Here is a 16,298-nt window from a genome sequence, read left to right as displayed (position 1 = left end):
GCATCTAAGGGTCTTATGCAAAGCTCTGTTTGCCCAGAGGAAGCAGTCAGACCATCTGACTGGGAACTTCATGTGAGCGTGTTTACAGGGCTCAGAGTCATCTTCCAACTAGGTGTCTGCGTCCCTCTGTTCGCGTTTTCCATCCTACCATACCCGATTCGAGTTCCTAGTCCTGTGCTTCCTGCCCTTGTCTCGCAAACCCACCCTCCTCCTGTGCTGAGGTCTTGGGTGAAGCATCATGAAAGTGGAGTGTAACCAATGCAGGAGCCAGAAACTGCTGCCCCATGCCTGTAAGTACTCCTTGCGTATCACTTGTACTAAACAGTGGTTCCCATTCCTGCCACTTTGTGCCTGTGCTGTGTCTAGATGCTCTGATCAAAAGTCAGGTCTTTGAACTGTCTGGGAGCTGTGGCATGGCCAGTTCTAGTATAAACTAAGTTAGGAAAAGGCCTCAAGAAGTGTTGCTGTTTATACCCTTCAGCAAAGGTGGCCTTGATGCTTTCTTGTTCCATCTCCCATTGCACTCCTGGAAAGGTACTCAGGAGCTGGCCTCCTGGACATGAACTCACATTGCTTAACCATTGGGCTGACTCATTTACTAGATCAGGGGTCTAGCACCGCTCCTTGCCTACTTCCATAGCCTTGAATGATAAAGCTGATCCAGCCCGCCCACACAATCCCAGGTAATATCTCAGGAGGAGTTTTGAGCTCTGAAGGGTTTTGGTCATAAAAAGCAAGGATAACAACAGCAGATGTTTGCGTGTTCTCTTGTTTGTGGTTTCCTTGCTGCCTCCCATATGCGTCCCCTGGTTTGTAATAACTGCTGTAGCGGGTGTTTTTGAGACACGGTAATGTTCTGTGGAAACAAATCACTTGCTTTCATCTCGAGAGCAACAGTGATTGCACTGGGGGAGTGTGCTCTATTTTTCATGTCTCAGTCTTTCTTATTATTTAAATTAATGTGAGTTGCATTTGTCATGAAAGTGAAGGATTGATGGCAATTAACTGGAACAGGCTTGGTGCAAGCAGGTTCTCTGCAAGCCTGTCCCACCTAGCTCTGTAACTGCGCCTTGGCTGGGACTTGAATTCCTGCACCAGCTCTGCCCTTGCACCTCTCCTGCCCTGTAGCCCCCCCCAGCTTTCCCAGCCCAGGGCACCCTACGGAATCTCTGCCCTTGCCCCGCTCCTGCCTTACAGGGCCCCTGCTCTTCCAGTGCAAGCTTCTGAAGGAGAATGACTACTGGTTACTTTGGGGTTTGTTATTTACTGTCAGTGACATTTAAGATGAGATGCTGAGCTGGCATCAGGCTTCTCCTGTAGATGTGAAATGGGGAAGAAACAAATACGTGAGTTTCAAGCCATTCTTCTCAGAGCTCATTTCCATCTTTCCAGAATCTGTCCCTGGCATGGGTAGGGCATCCTACCTCTCCAGGGACGGAGCAGGGGGGCACTACACTGTGCTTCCTTTCACGTCAGTCTCTGCTCCCCACCCCATCCAGGGGGATCCTAAGCACAGGGTAATGGTTACCCCATATTATATTTATGCTCAAAGGGAGGAAAAAAATCTGGCAATTCTATCTTTTCCAGCAGTACCAGAGAGCCTGGCAGTGCTTTCCCGTGGTCCCTGGAGCTGGAAGTGTCCAGCGGCAGCCTGGTCTGCCCTCAAGGGACAAGTTGTTAAGCTGAATATGAAAACACCTGAAAGTGCCGTTTAGCTGTAGTGCTTCCCCTGTGGTGGGTCTGCAGGCTGTGGTTTTGCGTATGCTAGTGGTTCAGAGAGGCCAGACACAAAAGAGTTTTCCAGTTGAGGGTCAACAAGAAGTAGCTGGGCAGAAGGAGGCTGCGAGACCCAGAAGATCCTGGTTCCAGGAGGTTTTATTCTTGGCAATCCTTCTTCTAGCAGTCTGGGAACAGTAAAAACATAACATAGCTCACATATGGGGAAAAAATAATAAGGTCAAAGCTTCTCATTTTAAGACTGTCCTAAAAAGGTGTGTGCAAAGTAATGACAAGTGCCAGGGAGGCAATGCTAACTGTTCCTGGTGCTGACAGTTTTGGCATTTTAACATGTGGGCTTGACACCCTGAAAATTAAAAGTCTCTGACTTTTTATCCGAGTGAAATTACTGTCCACTAAGATCCAGTCATTTTTAGTGGTAGCTGGGGTTCGATTCTAAGCAGACAAAGCCAAACCAGGTTTTAAATTCACAGGGAAATTATTTCCTGCCTTATTCCCCCTCCTCTCAGCTTTTCCTTGTTCTCTGACCAAGGTGGCAGCTGAAAGGAACCAGCCATTATACTCCTAACAGGATTTCAGCCTCGGATGTCCTTTTCTCCCTCATCTGAAAAAGTGGCAAGCCAGATATGACCATCTGGACACATGCTCCTCTTCTTGGGCATTTGGTCAGCATGGTCAGATCTGTTTTTATTTGCTGAGTTTACTTGATCCTCTGCGAACTAAAATGACTTGATGGCATTGGAAAGTGGCAGGGTACTCACGTCCTAACTGCAGTTATACTGCTGGTGCCCTGTAGTAGCTTTCACTGCTCTCTCCTCAGCCATTTTGGGTGGCATTGTACCATCCTGCTAAGACCTCAGACTGGTCTACAGCTCCATCTGCTAGTCCTGCTTGAGCTTAGTCCTTCTCTGTTTATTGTGTGGCGCTTTTTTTCCTGATGCAAATGTTAACCCCTTGAGGTTAAGATAAAATCCCCCAAATTTGGTCTAGCCACTGGTTTTACTCCTGGGCTGTGCTTATCCATGTTTGCCAGCACACCACGGAGAAGCTGTGCTGACACTCCAAAGTCACCATCCTTGTGTCCCCTGACCAAGCAGGTAGAACACAACTCTTGCAGAAATAGCAGCCTCTCTTGTTCTTTCCCAGAGTAAGCCTCTCAGTCCTCTCCAGTGCGTGTTGGTCTCAGATCTGAAACATAGTATGTACTACAGGTAGCTGTGCTGCTAGAGGACTGAGGTGGCCCTCCGGGTTGCTTTGTTCCCTGTAGTAAGAGTACCAGCTTGGATTTCTGCAGCAGAACTTGCAGGGCTTTCCCAGCCTGCAGCTCTGCTGGCTGGAGCAATGGGTCGGTCGGTCCTGAGCCGTGAGACAGGGCATTCCCCTCATCCAGCGAGACAGAAGGGAGAAGGAGAAGGTGCTTCTGAGTCCTGCCGACTCCGTACTGAGCCAGATCTCAGCGTGGTGCTGCAAGCTGCCTCTCTGCTTCTGTGTGCTGCGAAACCTGAAGTCACAAGTGTCCCTTGGAGAAGGCAGGGTATTTAATTTCCCAACTGGGGTATTTCCTTTCTGCTGGCCTTTTTGCAGTCTCAGGGTATTGGCTGGCAAAGGAATTTGCTTACTTTCCAAGACCACTGTGTGATTGCTGTTTTGTACTGCCAGGCATTTGCTGTGCAGAATGGGCATGTGATAAAGGAGGCACAAACTGGATCTGCAGTCAGTGAAGCTCTCATGTACCCCTCGATATGGTGGGATCAAATTCTTTGACAACATCAGCATTCTCCAACAATGTTTATTTTGTTTTGTTCTGTTGCCTCCTACCTCTTCCTACATGCACAAACACACTGCCGATGGCTCACAGTGAATCAGTGATATAAAATGCAGCAGGGCTTGTGCTTGTCAGGGGATTTTGCTTTAAGAGGAAGGAGTTGATTTTCTGCTATGTTTTGCTTTAGCCACTATTGTGCTGCTAGGGAGGTGTCCCTACTCTGAAATTCTTTTTCTCCAGGGAAGGGGACCCTAGTGCAGTCAACTATTCCCCCAACATGCCTTGCTTTGGTCCCTTCACCATGAGCTGATCAGCCATCAATTCTAGCTGTTGAGCAGCAAACCAGCTTTGAAGGTCCCTTCTCCTTCCTTCCTGGTGCCAGTTAGAGCAGGTTGCTGAGGGCCTCATCCAGATGAGTTTTGCGAATCTCCAGGGACTGAGTTTCTACCACCTCTCTGGGGAACCTTTTCCTGTCTTTGACCTCCCCAGAGTAAAAGCTTTTTCCTCATTTTGAGTCAGAATTCTCCCCATGTTGCAGCTCACGTCTGCTGCTTTGCACTGTTTGCTGTGCACCTCTGAGAGAAGCCTGCCTTTGTCTTCTCTGCACCTTCCCACGAGCTATTTGTAGACAGCAATAAGATCTCCCCTCAGCCTTCTATTCTTCTCTTAGGTTCTCCTTGTACATCTTGTGCTGTAGCCCTCTGACCATCTTGGGAACCCTCCAGCGGACTTGCTCCGGTATGTCAGTGGCTGCCTTGTACTGGGGAGCCCAAAACTGATGTAGTGCTTCAGATGCTGTCTAACAGGCACCATATAAGTGGATATAATCACTTCCCTCCACTTATGGGACTATGCTGTTGCTAATACAACCCAGGATGCTTGGTCTTTGCTGCAAGGGCATACTACTAACTGATGCTGAAACTGTTGGACCCGCACATCTCCTGAACTGCTTGAGCCCAGCACTTTCACCCTTCCAGCAAATATCAGGGTGATTGAAGTCCCTCAGCAGGGACTGAGATTGTGAGGCTTCTTCTATCTGTCTAAAGCAGTCTTTGTCCGTTGCCTTTTCTTGATCAAATGGTTGGTAGCAGACACCAACCAACGAGGGTGACACTGTGGTGTCCTCTGATCCTTACGCCTAAGCTCCCAGCTAGTTCACTGCCCAAAGCTGGGTGCACTCCCACCACTCCTTTGCAGAAAGCACGCCTCATCTCCTCACCTTTCCACCCTGTCTTTCCTGAAAAGCCTATATCCATCCCGCACAGCACTGCCACTCCTGAGAGCTGTCCCACCACAGCTCTGTCATCCCAATGGGTTTACAGCACTGTGAATCCACGTGAACATCTAATTCCTCCTCTTTTTTCACCATGATACTTGCATTGGTGCACAGGCATTTGAGATGGGCCCTCAGCTGTCCTGCTTTCACAAGGGAGGTGCAAAAGCCTTCCGTGTTCTGTTGGCCCCCAGCTGCTTCCTCACTGCCCTCCGTGATGTCACTTCTTCCCAAATTATGGCAATCCTTCCCCAGTGTGCCTAGGTTAAATCCCTCCTTGCCTAGGTGAGTGAGCCTGTCAGCAAAGACGTGTCTGCTTCACCTTGTTCAACGGGTCCTGTTCCTGCTCAGGACCCCCTCTTGCTCCAAGGGGATCCCATGGTCGTAGATGCTGAAGCGTTGTCCATGAGTTTGGGACCTACAGAGAGGGGCTAACGAGCTGTGGGTTTGTAAACAATATTCCTGTGAATTGAGCAACACAGCTGGAAGTGGCGGGTTGCTCTCTTCAAGCTTCATTTCCTTTTCCCCACCTAGCTCGTAGGCAGCTTTGCCTCAAAAGGACCATCAGCCACTCCTGCCAAGGAGGGGGAAGGGGAGGCTGCTGTCTGTTTACTCTGTGGTAAGCAAAGCAGAAAATGATGTTGTTTCATTCCTCGCTACACACAAATTCGGAAGATGAAAATATTTAAAAAGAAAAAAATTTAAAAGATTCCTTTTTAGTCAAACTCCCTTACCACCTCTGGGGTGTGGAGCTTGGAAGCAAGACATGGATGTGAGAGAGGAGAGACTGCAATAGCCTGGTCTGCTTGGAGTCCCGTACTCCAGCATGGTCACTTTGGTCCTGTGACACAAACTCTGTTAGCTTGGAAGGTCTTTAAGGATCCTGAATGCCTGAGCCATGGCTGGTCTTGTGAATCTTTAAAGAGCCTACCATACTTTTGGTGCTGTGCTGTGTGAGGTGCAATCATCCAGAAGCTACCTACTGCAGGCAGCTCGTGGGGGATTCCTCTTGGCTGAAAGACGTTGCAGAAACCTTCCCGCTGTCACCGTTGTGCCTTCCCTCAGCAAATTCCCATTAGCCATGGCGCTCATCCCCACTTCTCACCTTGTCACGGCAGCTGCAACAGAAATGAGCTTAACAGCTCTCCGATTCAGTTCCTTGTGAGCGTTTGGTTACGTGAGCAGCAGAGCCAGGTCCTGGCTAGCAGCGTGGGTTCTATCTGCCCGTGGGGGTTAGCAATAACTAATACACACTCTGAGTCAGTGCCTTGAGGCCTGGCACCCTGCAGGAGGATGTAGAACTGCGCCTGGGACTGTTTGAAGTGTAAAAATTAGCTGGGACAGGGCTTGGAGCCTGCCGACTCCTTCTGTGCAGCCTCAGGGCAGTCATGCAAGTTCTTAGAGGTTATTTTATGAAAGCCCCCAAACCCGTCCAAACACAAAGCATCGCAGTTGCAGCAAAGGCCATTTCTACATGCAGATCCTTGAAGCAGCGGTACATATTAATCTAATATAATTTCAGAAACCTAAGTAGTAATGAGGAGTGCAGCTGGTGAGATGTGTCTGTGGCTGCCTCTGGTTAATAGGTGGGTAGGTTAATGAGTCAGGCTGCCCTCCAGAAGTCTGAGTAATGAGGTCTAACTTACTTTTGTCTTCACAGTTCCACCAAAGATCTCCAATATCTCCTCGGACATCACCGTGAATGAGGGCAGCAATGTGACCCTGGTTTGCATGGCAAATGGGCGTCCTGAGCCTGTCATCACCTGGAGGCACCTCACCCCAACAGGTAAGAGACCCAGCTGGACTCGACTGTGCGGGTGCTTTATGACTGTACAGTAGTTTCTTTCTCTTCAAACATCAATAGAAAATTTTAGTAGCAATACAGGCAGCTGTAAAAAAGTGGCAAGAGTCTTAAATGCACTGCAAGCTTGTTTTGCAGTGTGATTTCCCAGGCACAATAACCAGGTTGTTCGAGGTAACAAATTGAATTACTTCAGTAGATGGTCTGCAGAATTGGACCTATAATTCTATTTAGTTTTGGTCTGCATCTAGTTGTCCCAATCTCTACTGCTGGTATTGCACAGCATGGTGGTGGAGACAAAACACTGCTGGTGCTAGAAAGAAGGGAAAGGATTTCTGTTTAGATATTACATAGAAGAGGTTCTTTCCGAAAACCATGGAATTTACTTCCCACTGATTTGCCTTGAAAGGGAGAGGCAAACAGTGGCACAGATGATTTCATGTTCCTCTCCACTTTGGCAGACAGTCTTCCTGTGTCTTGTGAGGTGAGTAAAGAAGGCATTTGATCTGCAAGATGAGTGAAGAGCAGGGTGGAGACAGAATAAAGGGGAACTCACCATCTTTGTTCTGCTGTCTAACTGTGCCTTCCACACTCAAGGGTGTGACAAGCTTCGAAGGAGAATATCCTTTCAGTAGTCAGGCTCCACAGGGTTAGCAGCTTGGGTTGCAAAGAAACCTCCACCCCCTAATGATTTATCAGTAGGCTGGGAACAAGCGGGAGGTTTCTCTTCCTCTGTTTCATGTCCTTTGAGGAGAGAAGAACACTTTACCTGATTTCTTTTGACATTGGATATCCTTTCATCTAAAATGCATGAGGAAAGCATTGATTAGCTCCATATGAATAGTCTTCTGTGATATTCCCATATATGTAAAGGATTAAGAAGTGTTTGAGGTAGGCAGAGTATAAGCTTTCTGCATGTGCTGCAGACAGTCAAGCTATCTACTGCAATTTAGCAGCCAGAAGAGGGGAGAGCATTGCAGAAAGAAGGTTGGAGAGAGAGAAAGGTAGAATGACACATTGGAACAGAGCTCATTCCAAAGGCTGCATCCAGAAGCCCCTGGATTTGGGGCCTGTGGTTCAGAGTGGGGTTACTCAGATTTCCTGTCTCATCCCTTCAGCCAAACCAAAGTCGTCCTGAGCTTTCATGTATATGAAAACCAGATATAAGCAGTTTGTATTTCTGGCCAATTTCTTGCAATACCAAAAGAAGGAAGATGGGGAAATACTGCCAGGAAGAAGTGGGAGGAGCAGAGCTGATGAGGGGAGCACGACTCCTCTGTGGTATCATCACTACCTGACTTCTCTGCTGTTTTCAGTACTAAGCATGACTGTGCCATTTGCATATATAGGGAAACAGAGCCTATTTCTTTCACCTTTAATTATGTACATAGAATCTTCTAGCTCTGGCATTTCTGCTCTTAAGATTTATTTCATATCAAATCTTCCGTCTTACTGCTGCATCAGTCTTTCAGTCCTCCATCTAACTCTTTCTTGTATGCAAGTAGGAGATACTCCCTAGCTATTCCTTAAGCACAGCCTGACATTGTCCAAGTTAAGGGTGTTACAAGGATATTAGCCTAAATCTTGCTGAAAACTAAGGCCTGGTACACATGAGATGCATTGTTCAGAGCAGTAATAAGAAGAATCTTGTCCTGACTCATCATTTTGGCTGCATGTTTGTGCTTTGTGGGTTTTTTCCAGTTGTACCACCTACTCCATTGTATCAAACACAAAATTGTTTTCTCCCTTTTAAAAAGGCTCCTCAGAGCAAGCCTTCATTCTGACTATCCCCTTTGGTGAGCAACAGGACTGGGGAATCCCATCACCGCTTTGATTCCAGGATCGCTTTTCAGGAGTCTGTTGTTCAGTTTTCCAGCATGCCCCTCCCGCCCCCCCCGCTTTTTCTCCTGTGCTGTGTGTCTCAGAGATGTTGCCTTATCAGCACCCCTCAGCACCATCTCATTGACCCCCTTCCAATCCATCCTCAGTCCTCCCTTCTACAGTGAAGCCTGCCAAGCACCCCCTTCCTGACCGACTAGAGACAGGGATGAAGGGCAGGCAGTCCTACCAGTCTGTCACCTCCATGTCTCCCTGCTTATTGTTTTCTCTCTTTTTCCCCATCTCAACTCATCTGTTATCTTTTATGGGTGCAGAGGAACTGCTTTGAGGCAGACATCAGGTCTGCCTGTACCCCAGCAGCATGTACCCCAATAAGGCTCTTGTGCCAAAATGAGGGACAGAAGGGCTTCTTTTAAATGTTTTCCTTGAGGTTGACAATTAATATAAATTCCAAATCTATTCCAGAGCTGCTGCAGTTAGAAACACTTCTTATCTTGGAATCTCCCTTTTCTAGAACTGTAAGGCATTTTGGCTCCATTTATGCTAGTTTTGAAGACATCTGCTATGCATCAAAGAGCTATTTTAGATCATTGTGAAGGTTTCTAAAATATATCTCTCTCCTTGTTTTTTTTCGTGGTTTAACTCATGACTGCAGAACTGAAAGAAAAAGTGTTATTGAGCTTGTGTAGGAGGTTTTGAATGGACAGGTTGTGAAATTAAACCAGCATTGGGGGGCGAGAGGGTCAAATTACTTTTTCTTTGTGTACTCTCCTCAAGGAGTTCATTAGTGAATTTGCTGTTTCTTTCATTCATTGACTTCATCAGTAGTGTTTGTTGGCCAATTACCTGAGTTAGGACCACACAAATTATTTATTTCCTGTTGGCTGGGAAGTGGAATATACAAGTACAAAGGGAAAGTGGTGTTGCTACTTATACAAAGAAGGCAGGGATGCATGTGATAGTTCATTTAAATGCTGCTGGGTCTCAGGAGCGATCATAGCCCACTCGTCTGCCTATCTGGGAAGTTAAAAAATTGCTTTATAAAGTGCTATATTGCTTCCTTTGCTGATCCTTCAGTGAGCAGTTGAACTAGGCATTTTTCTCACATTAACTATAAATCCCCAAGCCCTGAAGCAACCCATAGGAAAAAAACCCTCTCCTTACCCTGTGAGATAGCTGAAGTGTGGCTGTGGTGGTTGACTGTAACACTGACACCTGGGAGGAAGGCAGCTAAGGGTAAAAATACTTTAATAATTCTGTTGGTGAATGACAATACAGATCAGCTTTAATTTAATGAAGGCAGGAATGACATTCCTTGGAACTATGCAAGTCCTTGCTCTCCCCTTCCATTCCTCTTCAGATGATTGACTGATAGGGTTTTGACAGAGCAGGGGGAGAGGGTCAGCCAGACCCTTTTCTTCCTTATGCGACAGGCTATTATGCTGCAGGACATTGGCAACCTAGCCTAACTAGTTGTGGATAGTTTAATAGGCATTGCCTGGGAGCACGAACAACTTCATTAGCTCTTCTCCTCCAGCCAGCAGAGCTCTCTTCTGGGATCGCTGACCTGCAGCTTCCAGCAGCAGGCCAGCACCTCCCTGCTCATAGTCTGGTCCCTTTGCTGTGATTCAGGACACAGCTGCAGGCTTATTAAGCCTGCCATGCCCTATGACTTGCCATGCCAGTTTGTGATGGTAAGCCATGGAAAAGACCATAGCAGCCCTCTGAACTGGATTTGTCAGGAAACTGTGATTTGTTCAGTTAGAGTGGGGATAAGTATTGATGATTTCCTATACAGACTACATGAGTTAGCAGTTGTCAGCATAAGAAATATTTCACTAAGGAATATGCTAGAGTCTCTCACTTCTTGAAAGGAACAAAACCCAGACTCTCCCCTCTGTGACTTTGTAGAAAGTGTGGGTATTCTTCGCTGTAATATTAACTCATAACCTACATGATCCATGGCTCACAAAGGTATAGGATATTTTTTCCCCACTGAATGCAGTCACATCAAATTTCCAGTAGTTGCACCACAGCCTGGACAAGGTCCCAGCACAGAGGTCTGTGTCATTCATCACGTTGACACATTCTGTGTGGGCTACCACAGGCAGCCTACCCACCTATGGCTACTTATGTTAGGAGGTACTCTGTTTTCCCTGTACCGTGCACCAGGATAACAACTAACACAGCCAAGAAAAGAATCCAGTAAGATAGTTTAGAGATGGTAGGCAATGCCTGCTTTTGAGCTCATCTTAGTTTTACTTCACGTCTTTCTTGACTTATGTTTGTTCAGGCTAATGTGACTTCTCCCTACCCATAAGCTGCTGATATCACAGTCCAGAGGTTTTATCATTTATCATTCCTCATCTCTCCATCTTATTCAGAGCCATACTAGATGCCTGGTTGACTGAAAAAGAGCTTCCTGGGGAAAAATAAAGATTCATGTATGTTCGTATTCTTATCAATAAACTCCCTCTCAATGGAAGCCCTAAAGAGTGGCCTTTTGTGAATTGAGTTAGCAGCAATATGCACATGGACAGTTGTTGCAAGGTCTTTGCGTTACCAGAGATCTCACTGCCGATCCTTTTGTCCTGGATGGGCAGACAAACACAGAAGAAAAAGGCAGCTCCTGTCCTGGGGAGCTTGTACTCAAGCTAACAGGAACAGTCTCATTCATGTTTCTGCTCCTTTCCCACAAGGCATCGGTGGTTGAAACCTTCCTAAGGGCCTTGCTCGTGGGTGCTGTGGGAAGTGTCATGAGATTGGTACCCATCTGTGGTGGCAGCCTGAGAGGTGGTGGCAGGGAGACAAAGCTACATTGATTCCTGTGGGGCTCAGCTCAAGGTTGAACAATTGAGGCTTTTACTGGTTGTGCATCACCAGCTGAGGAGCAAACAATTCAGTTTTCCTAGACTAGCTACAGAGTGTGAAACCTGTATAAAACCACTAGGTATCTCATGCCTGATCCAATTTCCCCAGCCTCAGTCCAACAAGGCCGTTTGATAGAGAAGAGAACCGTCTGGATTCTCCCAAATTCCACCTGACAGTCTAAAGATACCCACTTTGGCTCAGAAAAGCTTAGTTACTACAGTGGTAATCACAGCATAAAAACCAGTCTAGAGTAAAGCAGATAAGTATTGATTGCAACACCCAAGTTTCATGTCACAGCATAAAATGAAAGGAGATGGGAAGGCTTGTCAAATATGCCAGTCTGATTCTCCCTAGAGGGTGCTAGAAATTCTCATTGAGTCTTAGAGAATTTACCATAGCCTGGGAAGTTTACAAGGGATAGAGAATACAGAAGAGTGCCTGCATGCTCTGTGTAATTGAGATGGTATACATATAATATGTTTATAAACAGCTGTAGAACTCATTGCCATGGAAAGTTATTTAAAGACCAGAACTTGGCAAGACTCAAATAGTTTGTGTGTTCCTGAGGATAATGTGAACAAATCTGGATATTCTTGTTATTCACAACAAAAATATTGAAAAGGATGTTAGACTTCATGCTTTGGGGCTCAGTTACTAGCGACCGGAATGAAACCTAAACTGAAAGAGACAGATTATCTCACTCCCCTGCTCACTCATGTATCTTCCTTCAGTGCATGCCGGTCCCCTTGTAGGGCTGAACACTGAACATGAGGAAAGCAATGAGCTCTACGAAGGCATGAGATTTAAGAAGGCCATATCATTCACATGGGCAGCTTTGATCATTATGTCTCATGGGTTTTTTTGCTTCTCATTGCTGTTGAATTCCAAAACCTTCCTACTGCGCTTTGTGTTGCACAGGAGAAGCCAGTTTATGCCCAAAGAAGATAACAGAAAACCCTCAGCCAGAGTCACCACAAGTCAACCCTGTAAGCACTAGGTAGTGATGAGTGGGAAGGGGATTTTCTGGTTATCTAAACCATTTGGATTTAGCCCTCCTCTCTGATGCGCTTTTAAAACTTCATTAAAACAGTTGTGAACAGAAGGAGGAATGTTGTTTGGGAGAGGGAGGTGGTTTGGTTTGGTGAAGTTTTTGTGGTGTTACTATGCCAGCTCTTCTCATGTCACAACCTTCTCCCTCTCTAAGTGCCTTTGGCTGATTAGGAAATTTAAGATTTACAAGGTACTTGCTTGACTCTGCCTTTTAGGATGTTGGGGAGCAACTGATGATTTTTTTTAACCAGGTGTCTTTTTCCTCCTTTTTCTTTTTTTTTTTTTCCCCCCTTCCAAATACTCTCTGGCAAAAATGTGGTCTCATCTTCCACAGAGGCCTCTCATTTTGCCTCTTACACACTTCAACATCTTTGAGATGTCTTTTTCTCTTTTGGTCTGGTCTTCATTTTATCCAACATTATTGGGGGAAAAAAAAAAAAAAGAAAAGGATGCTGGCTCACAAAGAGCCTGGGAAACAAGCCAAACTTTCAACTTTTTCAGGGCTTTTCCAGAAGGCATCCAGAGTTGTTTCAACGCCTATTTGCTTCCCACTTCCGCTGGCTCCACATTTTTTACTTTTTTAGAAGTCCCCTCTTCTTAGTGCATGGGCCACAAGCAAGAGCACCCCCTGCCGCCTTCCTCACCTGTAATCAGCTCAAGCCCTGAATGTGCTGTCTCCCCAACACACTGGAGGGCTTTGATTTCTTCCTTCTGTGCCCAGAGACAGGCATGCTGCACAGAGGTCCCTCCGGTTGTAATAGTTCCCCATCCGGTTGCTGTGGTCTGCGATGCTGTTTCAGTGCAAACACTGTTGATGCATGAAACATTCGCCTTCTTAACAGCTTTGATTTCTCTCTCCTGTCCCATGGCAGAGAGGGAGAGGAAGGCCTCAGAAGTATTTTGGCATTTCTGGGGAATAGGCGTACAAGGCTGCTGTGAGGAGGGAATTTGCCCTACTGCCTTCAACAGTGGTTGGAGGGGAACGTTTGGAGTCTGCCCATCAGTGCTTGACTGCTCCACCTCTGGCAAGATTTTCTGTGCTGTTGATGGCAAGATGTGGCAGTTTTGTACCAAGTTAGGGGCCTTCAAGCCACATAGAAATGCTACTCTTTACAGCAAGTCGGAGTCTGGTAGAGATGCCTCCATTTTTCCTTCTCCCAGATGGGTACCACTTACAATTGGCCATGGTGTTAGAGTCTTTTCCATGGCATTTTAATGGCTGAGCTGGTTTGTCCATATGAAAACTTTCATCCACCTACAGAAGAGCAGCATTTCTCTAGTTCACTGCATGCTGTAACATTGCTGTCTGTGCAGTGCTGTACAGTCACTACCTCTGCCCTTAAGGCTAGGGTTTCTCAGTGGGGATATTCCTGTTTAGTAGGGACATTCAGGAATAACTAGCTCCTTTCTCTCCCCTCCTTCCATGAGCCAGTCTTGAAGGATCTCAGAAGGCTGGAGAAGGGAGTGAAAACAGCGTCCCAGAAGATGAGAATTCAAAATCTTCCACAATTAATGATGACAGGAAAAGGAATTGCCATACACTACCATAAGTAGGATCTCAGCAGCAGGTTAATGAACCTTACCAAATTCTCCATCATTCTCACCAGCACAAACCCATTGAAATCAAGGGACTTTTCTGTCACGACTAGGACAAAAAGAGGAAAGGTCTGCTGCCTACCCTGCCTAGCATGGTAGATGCTGTCTGTCTTGCCCTCCTTCCCTACCCGCCTTCTTTGTGCTCTAAACCTGCCATCGAGCACTCTTGTATCCTACCTACAAGTAGCCAACTACAGCAAAACAAATTGTCTGGAGAGAATATTATTGAGTGCAAGACACGGATGGTGTGTGTGTTATCATGTCTCCCTCTAGTGATCTGAACTCAACGAGTCTGCTTTGGGTCTCTTGTGCTTGGAGCCACTCGTTTGCCCCTGGGTTCACGGGGCAAAGGGCTGATATTTTAGGACTGGGTCCCGTTTCCCCTGCCATCTGGAGGTCATGTTCCCCACTGGCAGCTCCGTGTTTACAGCTGTAGTTTGTATCTGGAAATTGAAATGTGCTTGTAAAGATACAGAGAAGTTGAGTGTGAATTAAAGAGACAAAAAATTCACAGCATTTTAAATTTAATACTTTCAATTCAAACATCCTTAAGAAAACTATCCTTAAGAACAAAATGGAGAGGCTGCATTTTTTTCCCCCTTGTAGCTGTAATCTATAAGTACTTTCACTTTAGGCAAGCATATTTCTCACTCTCTCTTCACAGTAGGAGAGAGACACGCTAATAAAAGAAAGTTAAGGTAGTAGCTTATAGCTGTTCCCTACATTTTTTTTTTCATTTAAAGAGAGAGACTTCACCATTTTTGTTATTTTGTTATGCTGTTATGTGGCTTCAACTGATCTCAATGGCTTCACTGACTTCAGTGCCCGATGTATTCTGCACTGAAGCCAGAGCTACTGTCTCCCCTCCTCTGAGGATCCCAGTGAGCATGGATGGCAGCATCTACTGCAGCACACAGGTCCTGCCAGGACAGCGATGCCTGGAGGGAGTTTCCCATATAGTCCCAAAGCCTTCACCCCTTCTAGCTTCTCCCACACAATCGTCTGTCTCTTGCCTCTGCCTCCACTCTCACACCAATCCCACTGATGAAGCGGCTTGGCTTATATATCCAAGCTCTATTGATAGCTGGAAAAAAAGAAAGAGAGAGAGAGAGAACAGAGGGGTGTAGGGAGAAGCAGGCTTATTTGCAAGAATCTCCTGTACAGACATAGACCTAGGGCAAAGAAAAAAACAGCTTTTGGGGAGCAAGACATCCCAAACCTGCTTGCCATGATGACCACAGCAAGGTCAGGTGTCACTCAGCCTCCTGTGGTGTGGAGCTTTTCTCCCAGGTCTGAATACAGTTGTAATGGAAGTGGGAGTCTCCCAGCTGCAGGCAGTGAGCTATTTTGGTAACACAAGGCTGCAACAGGCCCTGGTGGTGTGAACACTTGTGCTCTTCTTCCTTCCTCAGCTTCCTTTCTGAGCACTTCAGAAATGTGTCTTCAGAACATCCCTCTCTTTCCTGTCTGAAGAAGAACATGGGAGACTGAAAACATAATTCAGGGATTTTTTTTTTAGGAGGTGCATGTACAAAAGTGTTGTTCACATTTCTTCTTCAGTTACTTTTTCTTTTGAAACAGCACCTGAAAAATATGACTCTTCTCATGTACTCTGTATTTTTTCCACACACTGGCTGAACAAATCATCCTTTCTCGTAAACTTGCAATGAGTGCCCACCGCAGTGTTACTGCAGCATGGGAGCAAAGCAGGCAGCAGCAGGGAGCCTGGGGGGGGGTAGTGAGTGCAGACCCATCCAGGGAAGCAAGAGCTGCTGTGTGATGCAGCCTTTGAAGTTCCTGCCCAGTTTGGGGTGACTTGAGCCATTTGAAGGATGAGCATATCCTGCCAAAGGATCAGCACAAGCTGTAAGCAAGGAAAGTGTAATGCAGGTAATGATGGCCTAGGAAAGGCATTGATCATGAGAGATTTCCAGTGTTGTATTGACTGAGGGCTGTCACAGATTGGAAGGGTCATGGAGTGAGGACAGGGCTGTATCCATGGCACACTTCATAGGGCCCACACCTTGTCCCGCCTTGTGTCCTAGGAAAGGCACTGGTGGGAGATGAGCCAGCTGCAGTCTGGGGTAGGCAGAGGGAAAAGCAATGCAGCCCCTCAGAGGGTCCCTAGGCTCCTCATAAGAGTGCCTGTGGGTCACTGCCCTGTTGCATGTGCCTGGCTGAGAACTGCTGCCAGGGTCATCTTAGTACATGTACCATAATGGTCAGCATATGTCATTACCACCATCATTACCTGCTGTGCAGCTTGTACATCTGTAAAAGCCACATGAGTATGCAGGTGCACACTGCTGTATGCATTATTTGTGAGCATTTTACTACGTCTTCATTTGTATGTTCACCATGCTGGT

The 16,298-nt window shown here is 46.4% G+C and overlaps 1 protein-coding gene across 1 annotated transcript in view; it reads left to right on the top strand.

Annotated features, from left to right (window-relative positions):
• The window catches only part of LOC104168024 (limbic system-associated membrane protein), a gene marked incomplete at its 3' end in the record, with an annotated part of 53,936 nt that extends 47,375 nt beyond the window's left edge, over nt 1–6,561 (top strand). The window contains exon 3 of the mRNA XM_009708461.1: nt 6,436–6,561. Within this exon, the coding sequence (XP_009706763.1) occupies nt 6,436–6,561 (126 nt within the window). The remainder of the gene's footprint in view (nt 1–6,435) is intronic.
• Between the last annotated feature and the right edge of the window lie 9,737 nt (nt 6,562–16,298).

The sequence above is a fragment of the Cariama cristata genome, unplaced genomic scaffold (assembly GCF_000690535.1).
Source record: "Cariama cristata isolate BGI_N322 unplaced genomic scaffold, ASM69053v1 scaffold20069, whole genome shotgun sequence".
Classification (NCBI taxonomy): Eukaryota; Metazoa; Chordata; class Aves; order Cariamiformes; family Cariamidae; genus Cariama; species Cariama cristata.
The sequence above is the reverse complement of the archived record's forward strand: the minus strand, read 5'-3'. Positions and strand labels throughout refer to the sequence as shown.